This window comes from Corvus moneduloides, chromosome Z (assembly GCF_009650955.1).
Source record: "Corvus moneduloides isolate bCorMon1 chromosome Z, bCorMon1.pri, whole genome shotgun sequence".
Lineage (NCBI taxonomy): Eukaryota > Metazoa > Chordata > Aves > Passeriformes > Corvidae > Corvus > Corvus moneduloides.
Window position 1 is genome coordinate 57562169 of NC_045511.1, and position 21547 is coordinate 57583715.

Sequence of the window (21547 nt, forward strand, 5' to 3'; positions counted from 1 at the left end):
TGGGCTGGATGGTTGAGGATCAGGGCAAATGCAGTGGAGATATTTGGGTTTAGAAACTTCTTTCTCGGGAAGTGCAGTGTTGTTCCTGCTTAGTGCTACATACGGTGACGTCGTGGGGTGGGGGAAGAGGAAAGAGGAGGGGTGATCTCCTAACAAACAGCTGTTGCAGCTGCAGAGAGGAAAAAGGAGAAAGCTCAGGAGCAGCAGCAGCAATCCGACCCCTGCAACAGGTAATACTTCTTGAGTGCAGGTGACATAGACTGCTCAAATGCAAAAAAACAGTGGGTGGGATGTGCCTGTGGGAGAAAAGTACAACAGCTCTACTCAGCAACTCTCTTCTTCCTGAACTGCAGAGCTTGCAGCTTGTCATGGGTGGGAAGGGGAAGACACAGAAGTTCAGACCAACATGACTTAATGTGACTTAGAAGGAAACCATGTCAGCAGAGGGAATTTTCTAGCAAATCTTGCCTGGTGGGGAAAAAAAAAAAAAAAAAGGAACATTGCTCTCTGGTTTCAGCACGAGGGCTGGTTCCTCATGTGTGGTCAACCAGCACAGGCACACGCAAAGGCAGCCGAGCACAGGAGCCCTGAGGGGCAGGGAAGTGCTCTGTGCACGCAGGCCTGGGTGGGACCCTCTGCGTGGGACACGCCCTGAGAGCAACCTGAGTGTGGCCTTCGTGCTGGCACCCTGTAAGGGACACATAGATGGGTCGAGGGCTGGCCTGAGCTGGGTGCCTCGGCTGTGCTGTCACCTTAGCTCACGGAGAGCATGCTCCTGACCACCCTTCAGACACTGAGGGCACCTACCTCCACGCTTGCCTTGGATGATAGTTACCACAGAGACACACCGAAGACCTTTGTGGTAAAAATAATAGCATGCAACAGCTACACTTTGTGAAATTTCTGCCCGAGGAAATACACCAGGCTTTGCAACTAAAATGATAAAATCTTTGCTGTGGGTGCTAGTTCTGACATTGCTTACATTTTGTCTAGTTTTCTGTGTTTTGAGCCCACAGAGAAAGCAGATAAGTTTTCTGCTAAGCAAGGTTGATATTACATGAGATAAGTGCATCCCTGGCATTTCAATCTATTTGGCATAAAATCATCCACAGTAAACAAGGTGAAACTGACAATTAAAACAGCAGACAGCAAGTGCAGCCTTCTGGGTCTATCTCCTGCAAGACCCATGTTTGTTTCTTTCTCCTGATACCAATGCAGGCAAGAGTACTGAAATGTGCTGTGACATGCCAATGCCTTCAAATGAAAGAAACTTGAACACCTTAAAGCAAATCACACTCCAAGGGAGGAATGTGGCAGGAGGTGAGGCACCAGGGTGGCAAAGTGAGGTTTGGAAGACTAGCCAGCAAGTCTGGGGCAGGCTCAGGGACTGAAGCACTACCTGATGGATAGTCTGTGTTTTGTCTGCAACAGTGCTGCAGAAGCAGGTTCTGTGAGTGAAATGTGGAATCATCCCTTCTGTGAACTGATGGGAGCTGGGAATCTAAAAAAAGACCATCTCTTCTGCCAGTGAGCTTTCACATAGAAGCAGATGACTGAATTTTGTGTTGTGACACAGTGCTGTTGAGACAGGCAAATGGGTTATCTTCAGCCTGCTTCTGTTTCTCTAGGCAAAGAGGTCAGCCTTCGGATGAGAAGGACCTCAGTGAAAAGTTGCATTTCAGTTTCCTTTTATCACACTGAAATCACCTTTCAGTCTCTTCAGATTTCTTCACTTCTGTGAAAGGCATTTGTTTGGTTTTAGGTACCTTTTGTGCAGGGATTAACAAAGTAGGGTGAAAAAAGTGTGATGCATTCTCAGATCAGGGCTGTTTCTTCACAGTGGAGAGCATCAGCAAGGGAGGGAGCTGTGCTGCTTGCAGCTCTGAGGCCGGGATCTGTCTGCCGTGTAACACCAGCACACTGCCTGCCACCACATCTCTACACTCCTTGGGGAATATGGGACTCTCCATAAATGTCAACAATCTGTACACATTTCAGCAGTCACTGGTACATTTTAAAGATGATGTGTTGTAACGTGCAACAGCTGCCACATTGCCAAAACACTAATGTGAGGCTGCATTTACAAATGTTACTCTGTGTTTAGTGAAGATTAAGTACCTTAAGAACTGCAGAAACAACAGCTTTCTAGCCAGGCAGTGCAGGAAGATTTTGGAAAATACACCCAAATCACTGAAAGACAGGCTCTGAGGATGACAGACAGATGTAGCAAACTAAACTTCAGAAGAGAGAAACCATATGCTCATCTTGCATCCAGTGCGAAGCCCACACAGCAGTATCAGACCAAAGAGAGTGGTGGAGCTGCTGACTGGAAAGACTCAAGATTTTCATATCTGTTCCTGTAACTTCCATACAGTAATTCCTATCCATCCAGCAATAAGGCTGTTTCTTAACACAGAACAATGTTCTTAATTTTTTGTCTTCTTACAGTATATAGTTTCCCAACTTTCTCTTACCACAAGATGGAACAAAGTGTCATTCAGTAATAAAACAGATGGAATTTGGATCAATATTAATTGATCTCACTGGACTTTAGTTCAATTCAGTTGTATCTTACTTTTCCTAAAAGGAGGTTATATATGGAACAGATTCCTTTGTTTGGGTCCTTCTGTCTTATTTTCACAGTATCAGTGATGTCTCTTGGGAGATATTTTATTCCCACAAATCTTTTTGTGCTTATAGGAGTGAATGTGCTTATAGATATGAATAGCTGTCATCCTACATAAGTGGAAAATAGGAAGACAAGCACTTTTTATTACTTCCCTGGGATTTACTTAGAATAAAAATTTAGAAGATCAGTTTATCTAGATCAATTTAAATAACTCTATATTGTAGCTTATGGTCCAATGCTATGAATAAAGTACAGGCATTTATCAAATTTAGATATTTTTGAACAGAGATATTTAGTCCATTTATTAATGTACAGATATAAATGAAATGAAGTTTGTTGGCAGAGACATACCACACAAACACACAGGATCAAGGCACAACTTAAAGAGAATACTGTTTACTAGGGCAAGAAATTAATAGGTCCAACACATAAATTCCAGTACGAAATTAACAAGTTGATTTCCCAAAAATTAGTCTTGCAGCTGGAGGACAGGCAAGCCTCTCATTTCAGAATAGGTCAGAAGCAAATACATTTATGGGAAATTAAGTATATCCAGAGCCTACGAAATTTTGCAACAAGTCAGATTACCACGAAAATTAGGTTAGAATAGCTACAAAATGTAGTCTTCTCCAACAGGAGAAGATTTTGTTTATTAAATACAACTTGAATCCAGAAGTTAGTGGAAAATCTTTGTTTAGACACGTCTTCATCTGGAGGCACAAATTTCTCTTCGATGCGTTAGACAGAGTTCTGTTCTGGGGCCTCTGAGAGACACACACAGTTTTCACTGATCTGTTTATATTTCATAGAATCAGAGACTCAAGGAATGGTTTGGTTTGGAAGGGACATTAAGAATTGTTAAGTTCCATTCAGCTTCATCTGGTTCCAACACCCCTGCCATGGGTCCACGTTGCTCAGAGCCTCACCCTTCTCGTGGCATTGAACACTGACAGGGATGGGGCATCCACAACTTCTCTGGGTAACCTGTGCCAATGCCTCACCATCCTCACATTAGACTGTCTTCTTAATATCTAATCTAACCCTGCCCTCTTTCAGTCTAAAGCCATTCTCCCTTGTCCTGTCACTACATGCTCTTGTAAATAGTCTCCATCTTGTTGAGTTCATTTCATATATTGGAAGGCCACCATCAGGTCATCCTGAAGCCTTCTCTTCTCCAGGCTGAACAATCTCAGTTCTCCCAGCCTTTCCTCGCAGGAGAGGTGCTCCATCCCTCTGATCAACTTGGTGGCCTCCTCTGGACTCTCTCCAACAGGTCCATGTCCTTCCTGTGCTGGGGACCCCAGAGCTGGATGCAGCACTGCAGGTGGGGTCTCACCAGAGCAGAGCAGAGGGGCAGAATCCCCTCCCTGGCCTTGCTGCTTTGGATGCAGCCCAGGACACATTTGGCTTTCTGAGCTGCAAGAGCACATTGCTGGGTCATGTCCTACCTCTCCTCCACCAGAACCCCCAAGTCTTTCTGGGCAGGGTTGTTCTCAATTTCAGCTCTTTTTCTTTGATTTACTAACATGTGCAAAGAGGGTGCAGAATGTTATTGTTGGTCATATAGTTTATTATTTTGACTTTCCACAGCTTTACCATGAACATCTACCTGTTTGTGTATGACTTAATGCAATTCTGTGGACATTCATGGATATTTACAAATATGATCATCAGGTTCATGACATTTGGAAAAGGTAAGGTTCCTTCTCTATTTTCCTTAAACATTTTAAGCGGCAGTGACAGACACACAGAAATATCAAGTTAAAGTTAAGATTCTGAATGTGTGTATGTCCAATACCAGGGACTGTGTAATTCAATCAGAAAGATAATAATGAACAAATTACTTGTGCCTTTTACCATTGTCACACTGGGAACGAAGCTCTTGTTTTGCTAATGAGCTTTAATATTCAGCAGCATGCTAGTAATATTTGAATTAGACATAGACCTAAATGTGACTAGGTCCAGTCATCATGGCAAATATTAATCTTACTGAAGCCACCAGGAGAGAATATCTTTGTGGTTATTGCACATGACTCTCTATCTCCAAAAACATTACAATATATTTCTCTTTCTCTTGCCTGGGGTTAAGACAAAAATAGAAAGCAAGTGACTGGAAATTTAAAATAACTTAAAATGGACAGTTTTAGGCATATAAAATGCCTGCCTTCTGGACTAGTTGTTTTAGGCAGTGCATATAGAGGCAGGAACTCAACACGTCCTAGTGTTTAGAAATTCCTCATGCATTTCCTCAACATTTTCTCCTATTTAGAAATACCCTAGAGCGGTATCTCTAAACCAACACATCCTGCACAGTGTTTGCCCACGCATTAAGTATAGGGAATTTAATTGTTTTCTCAGCTTCCTGCCTCTGTGTCAGAGACACACTCAGAGTGGATTGCCTCCTCCACTCCCTGAAGCTTTGCTTCTGCTACCCAGAAGTTTGGTACTGTGTAAACTTTATTTCTTGTCATCTCCAGTGATGATAGGGTAAAAGCAAACCCAGTAGTTGCTCCAGACTTTTACTGTATAACCATCCTCTAATCTTCCTCTCCATTTTGTCTGTAGATTCACTGGCTGACACGTTTTACTCCATAGGACTTGTAATGCGCCTTTGCCAGCTGTTATCTGTATTGGAGATCCTGCACATCCTCATCGGCATTGACAAAAGCCGTTTCCTCCCCAGGTTTTTGCAGGTAAGTTTGTTCCTCAAGACTCTCCTTTCATGACCAACACACATCAGCTATAGCTGTCCCTGGGGACAAGCCCAGGCCGAACTATCCTGAATGTTGCACCTGCAGCCATCCTCAGGGAGCCTGGTTTGCTGATAGTTTGCCAACTTCAGGAATTGCTTCCTCAGAACTGGGCTGGTTGGGAAAGAACTGTTCTGTCAACGTGTTTCTTTTTGAGTGAAAGTGAATAGTGAGTATGTTTGCTCTACAGCACAGACCCAGAAAATGTCCAGATGAGTGGCCACTAGCAGAAGTGGGTCAGTGGCCGATTGCAGTCATCAAATTAAATTCCAGGGGGGCTTGGACCTTCTAATTTTCTCCCTACGTAACCTCCTGGCATCCCAGTAGTACCCAAGTTATCTTCCCTTCCTTCCAGAGGTGATCAACTCTCTTTTTTTTCCCTGACTTCCAGTAAGTTCCCTGTTTAAACAGGCTGGTCTTTTTCCCTCCTAGTGTGTCATATGTTCAACTGTAGGCAGAAAACCAGCCAAAAGATCACATGCTATAGCAGAAAGTAAGATGATACTCTGATATTTTCCTTGCCACACTGTTTTTTTCCTTTTGGGTGTTAATCTCAGGTTTTGGTATTTTTTCTTAATGCATTGGAAAAAGCAAAATGATGACCTGAATTTACCTTCCAACCTTTCCAGTCCTTAGTATTTGAATAATGGTGAAACTTACACTGCTCTCAGCAGTCAGAAGGTAGAAGACCAAGAGTAGTTAGTTATGTTTTTAATTTTCTGGATAGCCCATTTTTGTCAAATGATATATTCATGCGTGAAGATGTTCTTCTTTTCAAATCTTCATTAACTAATGTCTAAATAACTAAATAACTAATTGACCACTACAGATCTCTGTTCTTTACACTGCTCACTAAGCATGGTAGCAAATTCAGCAAAATGCAAATAACTGCTTTTCCCTGCTTAAATTCATATGCTTTGACACTAATCTAGGGGAGAAAAAAGTCTCCTATCTACTGTGACCTGTAACAAATCTCACATGTCTTGGAAAGAAGAGCAGCCTGCTCTTAGTCATTAAAACAAGCCTTGTCCTGGCAGAGTTTACACATTCCCCAGCCCTGACATAGTGTGTTTCTTTCCTTGCCAGACTTACAGAAGGCAGAGATCAGGAAAGCCTGCACAAGCACTGTTCTCTGTCACCACAAATGACATTAGCATGAAATGGATATTCTGAACAAGAAAACTTTCTTGGGCAGTGCAGTTTGTGCAGTGCTCTCCAGGGCAGCATGGAGAGGCAGCTCATGGAATGATACAGCAGTGTGACTCCCAGTGTTCACGTCACACCAAATATGGTTTTGGATCCTTACTTGGTTCTTTCCCCAGCTGCACTCTCACCACAAACAACTCTCTTCCCTTGATGTTAGCAGCAGTCTCATGCTCCAAACAAGATGTATAAGCTCTTTGGTGGAGACTCTGCTGTCACGTGGCTTACCCACTTTTGCTGAGAGAGCGTGGGTTAAGCAGCTGTGTGCCAGCACTGCTCCCACATGCCTTGTCACACTTTCTTCACTGCCTCTTAGGAAGAAAGAAACAGTGTATTTTCCACAATGAGTGAGGGAAGGACAGTTAGTTAAGAGATGTTTACCTTGCTGCAGCCTACTAGATTACTGCACAGTCAGGCACTGATAAAGGTGCAAGAATTAGATAGTGGCTGCCTGGTTCTGTGCTCCCACCACCTATTCTGACTTTGAGCTTAAAACATATTCCTGTATGCATCCCTCATAACAGACATATATACGCACATCCACGGTGAAGCTCACCTTCAGTGATCGCTAGGATGAGAGAATGGCTGGCTCAGGCAATGTCACATGGGTGGAGGTGTAAATTAACATTGAGTAAAACAAGCTATGAAAGGGCCCTGTGGTGGCAGGTTTTCTGTAGGCATTATAGCAAATGAAAGATTTAAATGCATCCTTCAGTGAAAGGTTTATGCCTATTATTGCATTTGTCATGGTTTAGTAGCATTTAAGGAAAACACTTTGAGATACACAATACAGATAGTGGAAAAACAAACTCGGAGGAGTCTTCTGGAAAAAATCCTTGAGGGACAAAGTCTCAGGCCCCCAAGGACCTGAGAAGAGCAAGGTAGGCCAAGGCCTTCACACCATGAAAGAAAAAATTAGTCTTGTGTGATGGATGCGCTGGAGGAAAGTGAGGCAGGGGATGGTCACAAAGCTGGTGCAAAGGGATGTTCCTCAGGGCATTTATAACTTAATAAATAACTGGAGGAGGGCAGGAGAACATGTCACATGTCATTGTTCTCACCAAAACAGAAGATAATGAAATATGATAGTCTGGCTAGGGAGTAAAGGCTGACAGGGCTGGTACCATAGCAAGGAGAGAGGAAAGGTCTAAGAAAAGACTGGTATTTTTGTGAAACAAACAGAGTTCTTCACCCTGTGCAAACAGGATTTGATTTACCAAACCAAAAGCAATGTACTATGACTTTGTGATAAAAACATTAATTTTTAACTTTAAATATTTAGTGTCACTTTTCTCACTTTTTTTTTTTTTTTTTTTTTTTTTTAATAAACACTACATTGAAGAGCTACGTAAGTGTTTCAGGTACCGACTACGAAACTGCATAGTCATGGTTATTAAAAAACAGAAGTGAATATGCTATTTTTTCTAGCCAAATTTGCTCTGTTTCACTTACTTGATTAAAAACTCAGACTGTCTTGCAGAAAATTATGTCACTCTACAGAACTTGCTGTATCCTGTGAGAGATCAGTGTCAGAAAAGGAAGGTAATTCCAATTTGAGTTCAAAGAAGAAATGAAAACTGAAAACATTGTATTTATGCTTTGTGATATGTTAGCACATACTTCCTTTTTATGAATGTGAAAACATAGAGTTCTGTGCTTTTTTTTATTTTAAAGCAAGAGAGTAGCAACAGAGAATATTTTCATTCATGCAAGGACAGATGATCCACACAGGAAATTATCCACAGCTGAGCAGCAGCACGTGCATTTTATCTATGTGTGCATATGTGTATTTATATATGTACATGACTCCATGTATAAATGCATACAGATATGTGTGTCCAGAAGCACAATATCAACATGTACTACTCTTCTCCAAGTAGCACCCTGCCTCTTCACTTGCAGAAAATGTCCCCAGCCTTTGACTAACCCCTGCACTTACCTTTGATTTTTGTGGGTTACCTAAAGCTAGGAGTGCTATGAAAGGAAAGAGAATAAAGGCAAGCAGGCAGGCAACCTCCTGATTTATGCAGAAAAAGAGGTAGGATGCCACTGTCTGTCCTCACGGGGACATCACAATTGTCCTGAGCAGCCAGCTCTGTGTCCTGCCCCACAGATGTGCTCCAGAGCAAGGCCACGTCTTTCCAGTTTCAGTGTCTGGTGGCTGCTTTGTGCAGCCCATTGCTTGCCAGATGAGACTGCAGTCTAACAGGAACAAAGTATCTCACAGGGAGCAGTGCTATCTCCAGTTTCCTGCTCTTGCAGGTGCTTAACATACTTTACAGTCTGATTACTGAGTTCCATCATGTGTAACTAGTAAAGCTGAGTGCCTCCATTGCTCCCCTTTCCCAGTCTGAATCTCTGATGGAGGAAATCTGCTGAGCTCCACCTAGGTGGTTCTCACTGCCTCATGTTTCTGCTTGTATCCTGGGGAGAGAAGAAAATCCACAGCTTCTTACACTTCCAGATTATAAGGCTGAATTGTGGGTCTCTATAGTCACTCTGTCTCATTGGCCAGCATAAATCTGTTTGAAACTGAAGTTTCAAACTGGAGTTTGAAATGGTAACTACCTTCCTTTCTCTCATTAAAATGGGACCAGATCCTGATCATTTATCCCATGCTGTTTTCTAGCACATTTCCACCCAGCTGCTTCCTGAAAAAGGAGCGACCATTTGGAAAATCTTCCAAATCTTCCAATCTTCTGACATCTCAAAATATGTCCATCTTTTCATTATCGTGATAAACCCCTTGGTCTCTAGGACAACTACCTGTGGCAATTCTCTGAAACAGCTCTTGTATTAACAATATTGCAGAACTCTCTCTACACCTCTCAGTCTGATTTTAGAGTCAGTAAGAAAATGCCCATACCACCAATGCTGCATTCTTTACCACTCTTTATCTAACAATTTTAACTCAGATTCTATTTTATCTGTTCTCTCCAGCACACAATCCCACCCAGTGCTCACCGAGCTTTTACCTTTGTTTTGATTTCCTTATGATGATGGTTGCCTTGCCATGTTTCTTGTATCTCTCTTCTATCTGGTTTCAGATCTGCATCAATAATTCCAGTTCCCCCATATTTCTGCCATGTTCCTCAGCATCAGTGCACAAACACAGGACATGTTAGCTCTCACTTTCTGTTTCCTGACCCATCTGTACAAAAGTCTGCCAAAATCTGACCTTTTTAAAAATCAGTTCCTCAGTTTGGAACCTATGGGATCAGCAGCACAGATGACAGAGGAGGGTGAGAAGCAGGAAAACCATTTTTAGCTGTTGTGGCCCCTCAGTGCTTTCCAAGATGAGGAACCAGATCCCTGGGGGACACACATGCTCTATTTCTGTACAAAAAATTGCTCCACGTATTTTGCTGAATAGTGAAGTGAGGCTGCTTTATCTGACAGGTGTGGTTTGTGAAAAAAGAGAGTTTGTGGTTAGAATTGTCCATGCAGGAATCCTTAAATATTATATTGCAAAACTACAACACAAACTTGCTGAGAGGCAAAATTCTTACTTCGTTTAAGGTAGGAATAAGGGGAAACCAGTGCAGAATAACAGCACTTATAAAAACAACCTTGGTAATCCACTTTCATTTTGTAACTTTTAACTGACTTGACATCTCAACTTGTGAAATCATTACAACTAACGTACCTTATGGAAGACATGGCATTGGGTAAAAAACCCAGCCCAGTGAAGCTATATCGATTCATACCAACTGCTTAGGTGCATGTTTTCTACTTCAACAGTTTCAAATAGAGTGTAAATCAGAGTGAATTGTTACTGTTCTGGGACAGCTTGACAAACAACTCTTGGCAGTACTGATACATTTACTTTATAGGACAGGGCATGGATACTGTTAGAAAAGTTGTCAGGAAAGCTGCAAAAAGACACACTTGTTTTTAATTTCTTGAGCTTTAATGTTACCGATGTATTTATTTTAAGCTGGAGACACTGCCTCTTTAATCCACTTTTATCTTTTTATTTGTGGGTTGGATAAAGTTCAACCACTAGAAAAATATTAGGACATAAATATTGTGGCAATCATTCACGTAAGTGACAAGCTTAAACCCACTTCCCCTAACCAAGAATAAGATGGAAAGAAAGATAAGGAATTCTACTTTTCCTCCTTCTTTCTGCAAATCTTACATGAAAGAGATTCCTTGCAACACAGATCTCCAAGATATGAAAAACAGATCTGGGAGTGTAAGATTAGTACTTTCTGGCATACAACCCTCCCAAGAAGGGCCTTCTCTATACCACTGCCTCCCACACAGCGTACAAGCAAAGAAGCTTATCCCTGCCAGCCCTCCAAGTACCTAGGTGCAGCAGGAATAGTCCTTGCTTCCAGGACCTCCGTGGTTTCCTTGGGTACAAACCCAAGTCATCCCAGCTGGCAAGCAAACTTCCACACTTACCATAACGGGTCTTTGATGCTGCAGCCAGCAGTGCCCACTTCCCTTTGCTGAAGGACCTTGAACAAAAGCAGGCTATGAAGCAAAACATTCACTGCTGATTTTGTGTAAAGAAAACTGGATCCATTTGTGGCCTCCTATTTCGCCAAATGCCACAGAAATAACTGCTACAGAAGGTGCTACCTGAATTCAAAGTTTTCTTTTCTTTTCAGATCACTGAGAGAATAATTGTTTTATTTGTCGTGATCAACAGTCAGGAAGAAGTTCAAGGGAAATATGTCGTGTGTGTTTTATTTTTCCTTTGGAATTTATTAGATGTGGTCAGGTAAGGAGTCAACATCAAAACCATGAGGGGAAAATGGGTTATTCTTGCCAGAAGAACTCCACCCCCATTGTGCAGCAAGGCTCATTTAATTGTTTCAAAATTGGCAAAGCATAATATCCATTTTTAAGTAAAAGCTTGAGCCTTATAAGTTACTTAATGACTTTTACAAAAATCCACATGGTTAAGAGGCAAAGGAACTTACAGACGTAAGATAGAGGAATGCATTAGCAGACAGTATTAATATTTGTAGTTCAAAGGCTTTGATGTTTTTAACAAAAATTTAGAGGGAAATCAAAACTACCTTCTGGAGAGCAGGAATTCTTGAAACCATCCTGGTTGCCATTACCATCCTGTTGCTTTATTATTTTATTTTTTTATCCACTTTAATCCAAGATTGACAGCACAGTAAGGCAGCACCAGCAGAACTTCTTGTGAAGGCAGAAAGACTATTCTGGGTTAACTGCACCGTGCTTTCCAAAAAGCCAAGAGCTCCTGCTGCAGGAGACTAAGAGTTTTGGTAGTAGGGCATATATCACACCACAAGAACAACAAACATTTCTCATATGTAATGTAAGTCTCTATGCACCTCAGTCTGTAGACTTAGAGCAGGTACATATGGAATTAAGAAGCATTTTAAGAAGACACAGCTCTCACAGCAACCTATGTAATGAAGCGAAATCTTTTTTTTTCTGCTAATTTAAATATATTGCTTAGCAGACTGACTGAAGAATATGGATTTTGGCAGCAAAGGAAACGTTATAAAAGAGATCTGAAACAGGAAAGTGTCAGAAAAGATAAAGATTTTAAGTCAGCTTCAGAGTATTTTGAACTGCATATGTTAATAGGCTACTACTTGTATTAATTATTTTGTTTATAGTTCCATCCCATTTCTTTTTGAAGTTTGTAAAGCTAAAACAGTGGAACCTAATCTGAAATGAAAGGGTTCAGTGCAGCTGGAGAAATGCCAAAGGTATAAACAATATTGGCTGTAAAGTTCTGTCAGTGCATAATAGTCCTATTGATGCATCATTATTTTCTACCCTTGCTAAAGAACAGAGTTAAGCACCACAGCAGTAACAGCAGTTGTTTAACAGGAAAGCTACTGTGGTCTACAGCAGCAAATGACCAATTCAAATAAACCATAGTACAACTCATACAATTTTAGAATTCTTACCTGATTTACTTTACAGCACCTGTGCCACGTCCTAATATCTCAAGGAAATGTTCATGTCTAGAAGTGCATAAGGATCTATCCCATCCCTTAGCCAACTACTCTTGAAATATTACAAGTTTTTCCACATAAACTTTCAGGGATATAAATTTCCCTGAAGGACTATTTGTTATGCATCATGGCTAGTGATATACTGAGAGCAAATTCTGCAAGGTTTTCTATAACTAGTCTTTCCTTCTTATACCATCAACAGCCCATGGAATTGTGTAGAGAAGGAGTAGCTGTTTCCTTTTTGTATTGGGTTGAGATTCAGCCTTAAAAGCAACAATAGTAAAAAATGGAGATAATCCTGAGGTTGCAGAGGGCAACCTTGAGAGACAATGGTACATTTTCAGCCTCTCACACTCTTCTACAGTCCAGGTGTGATGCAAAATTAATCAAATTAATCAATAAGAAGGGAATACAGGAAGTTTGTTTAACACTAGTTTCATCTGTCAGAAAGTCTTGGGTAATATCTCTAGGAAGGCCACAGTGCAAAAAGTCTTTCAGCTGACCAAAAATGCAACCAGACCTGTTTCTCCAGTGTTTGGAAAGCTGCTGTACCGCTTTTAAGATCACACCAAGATTAGGTCACCTTTGCAGAGTGAAGTCCTAGGCATTCTGGTCTCCCAGTGAGCAACAGTAAAAACCACGTAAGAACAAAATGCTGCAATGCACTGGTGAGCAAACGCTTTTTTTGGACCTACTACCCCTTCTGAGGTCCAGGAGAGGGGGACATGTACTACAGAAGGTTAAGTACCTGAAATTGCCTTCTTGTTTAACCTTCTCCAGCAGTGATTCAGCTCAGTCATAAACAGCAGTGACTCAGCAGTCATAAATCAGAATTTTCTTGGTCCCAAGCAACAGTCATATTCTGCCTGCCCCTCTCAGTTGCAACACCCCCATCTGAAATCCATTTTCTGTTGGACCAGTATGAAATCATGCTGGTCTCTGACTGAGCTGTCTGTCTGGAGGGCTTTATTGCCTGCTCTAGGGTAGCACCACCCTGCTGAAAAAAATGAACCACCTGCTTTCAGGCATTGGAGCCTGAATGAAAACAGTTGCCGCTCTGAAATTTACTCAGACAGCTCCAAGTTCTTCTGCAATTCCTTTGAATTTTCCAGTAGTGTAACTTTATTCTAAAGACATCATAATTTCCTCTGAGCTCATCTGCTTTCCTCTTATTGCAGGTACACTTACAACATGTTGGCAAGGATGGGCATATACTACCTACCACTAACATGGCTCAACTTCTCACTGTGCATCCCACTCTATCCCCTTTCAGTTCTGGCTAAAGGTAAGGAGGTGGGAAGGGATATCAACCACTTGCTTCCTTAATATTCTTCAAAAAAATGTGATCACTTCAATTGCCATTTGTGTTTAACATAGTTCCTCATGCGCTGCCAAAGTTGTCAGAAATGTTCATGTACCTTCATACTAACCTGTATGCCACCTGTGTCTCTTTTTTCTGTTACTTTTTCTTTAATATGGACTCTCTGGGTTTTGGGGGTTGTGTGTCTGGTAGGTTTTGGTGGGTTTTTGTTGGCTTGGTTTTGTTTCAGTTTTTAAAAATATAGGAAAATGTTCTTTTTTTCTGAGTAAAGCAGAAAATATTCTCATAAATGACATAGGGATTCCTCCCTTCCAGACTCACCATATTAGACAGCAACTTACAAAGCTTCTTCCCCGCTGAGGCTGACCTTACTGGCTCAGGGCAGTATCATAGTTACACCAAGAACTCTACCCACTGAGAACACACTGAAAACACTTGTTTCTGACAGAACTCGTTAATGAATAAGATATATTTATTAATTCTAGTATTAACAGCAATCAGCACTCCAAACCTACAAAACTGAACTCAAGGAGAAAATGTGCATATGCATACGAATGCATATGTATATGTATCAGTATATAAAATATAAAAAGTAACTGACTTGTACATTAAGCTTTTTGATGATCTTCTGCTTCTTTTAGACTAAGGATTCACCATGTTTTTACAGGATTTGCAATTGGTGTATCACTGCCTTATTTTGAATCCTTTGGCACATACTCCATCAAGCTACCATTTCCATTCACCTTCTCAATCTACTTCCCGTATGTTCTGAAAATGTACCTGCTAGTGCTCTTTACAGGTAAGTATCTCATATTCCAGAAAACTGGATCTCAACACAACTGGGATGCCTATGGCAAGAAAAAATCAAATCAGTACCAGGCCTTTCACAAATTCTAACTCTCTCTGCCACATCTCCTGCAGACCACTGCAGGGAAGTGCATCACTACCTGTTTTGATTTCCAGTATCTTTCAAATACAAACAGTTAAATCTGCAAGATACCATGTATCGTGCATAAAAATACAAACCAATAAAAATTGTTTCAGTGATCCCAGCCTTACAGCTATTTAGTGAAACTTGCTTTTTTGTTTGCTTTTTTAAAAAATCAATTCCCATTTGATCATACTCTGGTTCTGTGCAACTCTTCCTCACTCATAACTCCTAGCTGGGATGAGAAGTTTTATCGAAATTAAGACTTTTACAGCTTGATTATTCAAAGGGATGAAAAAACAAGGCCACTCCAAAACCTGCATGTAAATAGATCCCTTCTCCTTTTCACCAAAATACTTTCGAAAAATTTCTGCTGGATTTAGCTGCATCATACAGAAGTCTTTGTTCTGTCATCGGCTTTAACATGAATTTGAAGGATCTCATCCTTATGATGTAGTGTTCTGATCCTAAGTACATGGAAGGAACTGTGCAAGGTTGCCAGATAAATGCTCTTATTGTTCCTTCTAAACTAATTGAAGACAGTTTGAATTCTACTCCCTTGTTCTTACACCATTTTGTGTTTTGATTCAGGCATGTGCTTTGTCATCCAGAACCTCTTCCATGAGAGAATGGCACACCTAGGGACAGGCAACATCAAAAATAAAAGAAGTTAAGTTGATATTTTGTTTGGAAGGAAAAAATACATTCCTAGTGTATTGCTGCATGTCATAATTAAAAACAAAGTGGACAAAGATATCTCAATGAAAAACTCTTCTTCACATGAACATTTTCTGGCTGTGTAGAATTTTCAGAAAAGGCAGATCTCTTGAATGCACCTCAGAAATGGAGCAACTTCTGAAAGTTTTGACTTCAAGTGTCCAGAGATTTTAAAATTAATGTATTTTTTCTAATATATGTTATAGAATTCTTAAAAAATTTAGGAGTGCCACAAATCACAGTCACACCCTCATTTTGGTGTTAATTCTTATCTCATTCTATACAGATATTCTGAAATGACAATATCATTTAATCTATAAGATTACTTTATACTAGGCCAACATGTATGTGCCTCACATATAAATACTAAATTGGCTAGAACTGGAATCTCTCAAGGGGTAGAAGTCAGAACCTTTGCAACCTATGAGACTGACATGCTGATTAGCCCAGGCATTCACTAAGGATCCCCCACATTCTGGCCTCATCCTTCAGTTATCAAAAGAAGAGTCCAGAAAATGCAGCTAAATCAGAAAAGGAAGTGTTAAGGGACTCATCTCCTATATATTCAAGGGGATGTTTAAAGGTCAGAAAGAAACACTTAAAATCATGTGTTTGGCATGTCTCTCTCTTCCCCCACAATGACTTTCTTCCATGCTGAACAGCAGACAGATGCGTGCAAAAGAAGTGTGATGTAGTCAGGTCAAATATATGTTGTTCTTCAAAGGGAACTGAATGACTATCAAAAGCCATGTGCAAAATTCTAGCCATTTTACACAATTGTATTTGCTCCTCATACTTCTGTAGGATAATGTGTGAGAATGCAACTAGAACACAGGCTTTTCAAAGGCTGGGAATGAGGAATATAAACAGCTATACCCAGTGGACTGTACAGGCAAAAATAGCCAAATAATTCCTTAGAGGCTGGCAGGAGCTTTTCTGATGTTTCATCCGTATTGATTTTCACCTACATTTCAATTCAAGCCTGTGGGGGAGAAAAGTGAGGGTATTTTTTTTTTTTTTTAGCTGACTGAAAACTGTGGGAAGGGAGGCAAGGTAATAGGAGTAGGAGAGATGATAATATTTAAAGGGAAAGTAAACACTATTACACTATGAAGAGGCTTTTGCCTGTATGACTTTTTAAACCATGCGGCCTAAGACGTTATGTAAGGAAACAGTGAAGCTAAATTAATTTGTTACGAAAGGTCACCTCCTAGAATTTTTATTTATTTAATACATTTGGCAGACAATGCCTGCAGACTGTTGTGACCACCGAGCATTTGCAGACCACAAGCAACAATATCACACAATAGAATAGTTTAGCATCAACCTGGGATTATTTCTTTTCAAAGCACTGCAAACAGAAATTTGGAACTTAGTAGATAAATGGGAGTACTTTGGGCTTCTGTCTGACCCAAACTGATTCGAGTATGAACATTGTGAAGAAACATATAGAGCAGCTGAGTAAGATGACTGTTTTGAAGACAGCCAGAGTAAGTCCACATCAAACCTATATAACTTGCTAAAGTTGAAACATGAACATTTTTCCCCTGGAAATTCAATCTAACATGTTTGTCACCAAGCTGCCTGGAGTTAACCCTATAGGAGAAAACATGACATATGATATTGTACTGGGTTTACATGTCAAGGCTTTGGCAATGGAGAAGGTGCAGGAACAGCTTCCACAAGAAGCCATAGGCTTCCCCTGTGTCAGAAACAGCTGGTTCCAACCAGTTCCAAAACTGAGGTGCCGCAGGACACTGCTGAGCCAAACAGCAAAGACGATGGCATGGCATCTCTCTGAAAACTTAAGAAAAGCTAAGAAATGTCACGCAGCAGCTGTGAGAAAGAAGAGTAAGAACAATGTAAGAGAAACAGCTCTGTAGACACCAAGGTCAGTGGAGAAGAAGAGCTACTTTAGGCACTGCAGCAGATTCCCCTGTGGGCCATGGTGGATCAGCTTGTCCCTCTGCAACCCATGGAGAAAAACACACCAGACAATATCCACATGGCAGCCTGTGGAGGGTCCCAGGCTGGAGCAGGTGGCTGTGCCCTGAGGGAAGCTGCAGGCCATGGAGAGCCCACACAAGCAAAGTAGGAACTGTGGCCCATTAGGGACCCACACTGAAGCAGCTTTTTCCTAATGGACTGTACCCCATGGAAAGGATCTATGCTAGACCAATGCTTGAAAAGCTGCAGCTTGTGAGAAGAAACCATGAAGGACTGTATCCCATGGGAGGGACCCCAGGCTGGACCAGGGCAACAGTATGAAGGAAAACAAGCAGCAGAGATTAAGGTTTATCAACTAAGTGCAACCCTCATGCCCTACCCACCTTGTACTACCTGGGGAGGAAGGAGGTAGAAGATGCAGGAATGAAGGAGTAAAGTGAGCCTATGAAGAAGGGAGTGGGGGGAGGTGATTTTAGTTTTGCCTTTTTTCTTTCCATCCTATACTATTTTTAATTGGCAATAAATTTTTCTTCCACAAGTTGAATCTGTTTTTGTGACAGAGAATGGTAAATGATCGCTGTGTCTTTATCTTGACCTATGAACTTTCTCATCCTATTTTCTCCCTGTCCTGTTGAGGAGGAGGGAGAATGAATGTCCTGTTGAGAAGATGGGGCTGAACAGACATCTGGAAGCCAGCTGAGGTCAAACCTATATCAGATTAAGCCATGTTTATTGTTTTATCCTAAAAAAAAAGTTATGTCTTGAGTCTTATAGCTGGCTAAAAGGCTGGAATAGGAAAAGGATTCTTTAAAATTCACTATGGAGAGGACCCCCAAACCTAAACTGCATGAAAAAGGCAGGAAGTTCATGACAGACTTCCTCACCTCCTTCTGGTAGACTGGTAACTTGGGGCAGGCAGTTGGGAGATCGAGGCAGTCAGCCTTCCATGTGTGACCATAACAGGCCACTGTAACTTCAGCTCCAATACCTCACCTAAGTTCCTGGAAAAGCTCAGGACTGGGCAGGCAAGAAAGTGTTTAAGACAATGGCTTTTATGACAGTGAGTTGTACTTCAATGATTGTAGCCTGTTAGGAAGGGATGGGATCCACTTGTCTAAGAACACCAAGAGAAGCTCTGGCAGCAGACTGGCCAATTTGGTGAGATGGGCTTTAAACTGAAGGACTCAGTGGGTGGGGTCCAAAGTGGCAATGCTCATGCCATTGCTTCCTCCTGGGGAGTGGGCCATGCCAACCAGGGCAATGTTGGCTGCCTCAAGATGAGAGTCCTAGGCCTAACCACATCAAGGGTGTGTGTGGCTATGGGGAACCCTCTTACACCCCTCCTAGGGAGCCTGGATGCTCCACTGCCTCCCTGAAGTGCCTGTACACAAATGCACAGAGCATGGGGAATAAACAGGAACTGGAAATCTCTGTGTGGTCACAGAGCCATAATCCCACTGCAATTATAGAGACATGGTGGGATAGCTCACCACTGGAATGTTGTCATGGATTCCTGTGTACTTTTAGAAAGGCCAGGTCAGCAAGGTGAGGTGGTGGAGTTGGTCTTTACATGAAAGAGCATCAAGCTCTGCCCAGAGAGAGACAATGAGTTGAGAGCTAAAATGAGTGACACTGTTGTGGGCGTTTACTACAGACCACCTGATCAGGACAAGGAAGTTGTTGAGGCTTACTATGGGCAGCTGGAAGTAGCCTTGAGATCCCCTGGTTCTCCTCTGGATGTTCAACAACCCTGTATTTGCTGGAGGTCCAACGTGGCTTGGCAGACACAGTCCAGGAAGTTCCTGCAGATACTGGAAGATAGTTTCTTAGTGCAAGTGGTGGGGGAGCCAATGAGGAAAGGTGTGTTGCCCTCCAGAGGTCCCTTCCCACTCCAACAATTCAGTGATTCTGTGAATTTAAATCTTGGTATCTTGAGATACCAGCACCCCCAGATCTCTCTACGCAGGGCTGCTCTCCAGCCACTCATTGACCCGTTTAGACTTGTATCAGGCACTACTCTGCACCAGATGCAGAATCCATGATTTTAACTTGTTAAATTTCAAGCCATTAATCATAGCCAAATACTCCAGCCTATCCACATCTTTCTGCAAGGCCTCTTGTCCCTCAACAGTCAACAGCAAGTTTCAAATTTGGTATTACCAGCAAATGTACTAATGGTGCATTCAACTCATGCCTCCTGATCATGGATAAATACATTGAATCCTGAGGAACACTGCTGGTGACTGTCAGCCCCACACACTACAACTCTGAGCTCTGTCCTTTCACCAGTTCTTTCATTCTTTAACCAGTGCACCATGAACCCATTCATCTCACCGTTGAACAGTCTGTTCAGACAGATGTTGTAAGGGATAGTATCAAAAGCCCCACACGGTGGGTGACTGTATCACAGAAGAGTATCAGATGAGTTATGCAGGGCTTTCCCTCTGTGAGCTCGTGTTGACTGTACTTGATGGTTGTACTGTTCTTTAAATGCCTTTCAATAGTACCAGTATGATCTCTGTAAATTTTCCCCAGTAATGAGGTTAGACTAACAGGCCTGTAGTTCCATGTGTCTCACTCAGAGGCTTTCAACCACATTATCCCTAACTGCAAGCAATGTACAGTGAAACCTCTGCCTTAAAATGAAACTCCTTTGGCATGCCTGCCTTGCCTATCCCTCTCGAACAGCCTGCAGCCCTGCATGCCAGCACTCCGGTCATGGGACTCATTCTACAAAGTCCCACTAATCCAAATGATATCATAGCTCTGGGAGCTGACGAAGGCTTCCAGTTCATCCCGTTTATTTCTTGTATCGTGTGTTGGTGTAGAAGCATTTCAGATATTCTCCTAAATTCTCAGTGCTGTCTGCAGCTCTGTTAGCATTGCCACCCTCAAGCCATGCTATGCCATCCCTTGGCTTACATTTTCTACTATACATCAGTAGGAATTCAGTTAATTCAGATGTTTATGCAAACTGAAACACAGCAAGGAGGCATCACACAGCAAGTCCCTTTAAAAAAGACAAAATTTCATCTGAATTAAAATGCTAATACACATGCAAACTGAGATGATTAAAGATGTAAGTTAGTTTGAAACAGTACATTAGAGATGGCACCATTAAAATTTGACATATTTGGCTTTGTTAGAAGTTACTTAGAAGTGCACATAAATGAAAATGTCATGAACTGAGATACTGACTCGGTGACAAGGACTTTCAGTGAATCCTTCTGCACATTCACCTTTAGATAGTTTTCTCAGTATAGAGTTGCATATGCAACAAAAAATTACCACTAATTACCCACTATTTTGGAAAGGCAAACAAGTACTGCATTAATCCTCCACACACCCCATCAGGGAAGAAATGCCCAATTGTTGTGTGAAGCTCACTGCCTTCACAAAGTACCCTTATGGGATGAGAAAATCCTACAAAGAGTCACGGAATCATAGACTATTCTGAGTTGCAAGGAAGCCACAAGGATCATCGAAGTCCAGCTCCTGGACCTGCACAGGACAATCCTGAGTCACACCATGTGCTCACATGAGAGCAGTGTCCAAATGCTTCTTGAACTCTGTCAAGTTTTCTGCTGTGACCATTGCCCTGGGGAGCCTGTTCACCTGTCCAACCACCCTCTGGGGGAAGAACCTTTTTCTAATATCCAACCTAAACGTCTCCTGACACAGCTTCAGGCCATTCCCTCGGGTCCTGTTGCTGGTCACCACAGAGAAGAGATCAGTGCTTGCCCTTCCTCTTCCCCTCACAAGGAAATTGTAGACTGCAATGAGGTCTGTTCTCTGTCTCCTCCAGGGAAAAGTGACCGACAAGTCTGACAAGAATTTCTTTTACAGAGGAAATGTTATCAGTCCTGAAAACAAGATAATTCCTCCAATAGGGTGTGTCTTCTAGATGTATGGCAATATCATTTCCTTCAACCTGATAAAAAATCAACAATGCTCTTACCAGTACTGTTTTGAAAGACACTAGGGAACAGTGCCCAAACAATTATATTCAGTTAATTTTTGTCTACTTCAGCAAGGAGGATTGCTAAATATAAAAGCTCTTTTAAGATCTGTCTTGGCAAGATTGCAAAGTGGAAAAAT

General features: G+C 41.7%; 1 protein-coding gene across 2 annotated transcripts; it reads left to right on the forward strand.

Annotated features, from left to right (window-relative positions):
• The first annotated feature begins 115 nt into the window (after positions 1-115).
• On the forward strand, positions 116-18023 carry HACD4 (3-hydroxyacyl-CoA dehydratase 4). Of its 2 annotated transcripts, XM_032096587.1 has the most exons (7): positions 122-230; positions 4220-4323; positions 5195-5322; positions 11202-11314; positions 13715-13821; positions 14525-14656; positions 15377-18023. In XM_032096587.1, exons 2-7 carry the CDS (start codon positions 4227-4229, stop codon positions 15457-15459), a joined length of 660 nt encoding a protein of 219 aa, XP_031952478.1. In that variant the 5' UTR covers positions 122-230; positions 4220-4226; the 3' UTR covers positions 15460-18023. The 2 variants fall into 2 exon arrangements, with proteins under 2 accessions (XP_031952479.1, XP_031952478.1); XM_032096588.1 differs by lacking the exon at positions 15377-18023 and having other exon boundaries at positions 116-230; positions 5225-5322; positions 14525-14854.
• Positions 18024-21547: the final 3524 nt, after the last annotated feature.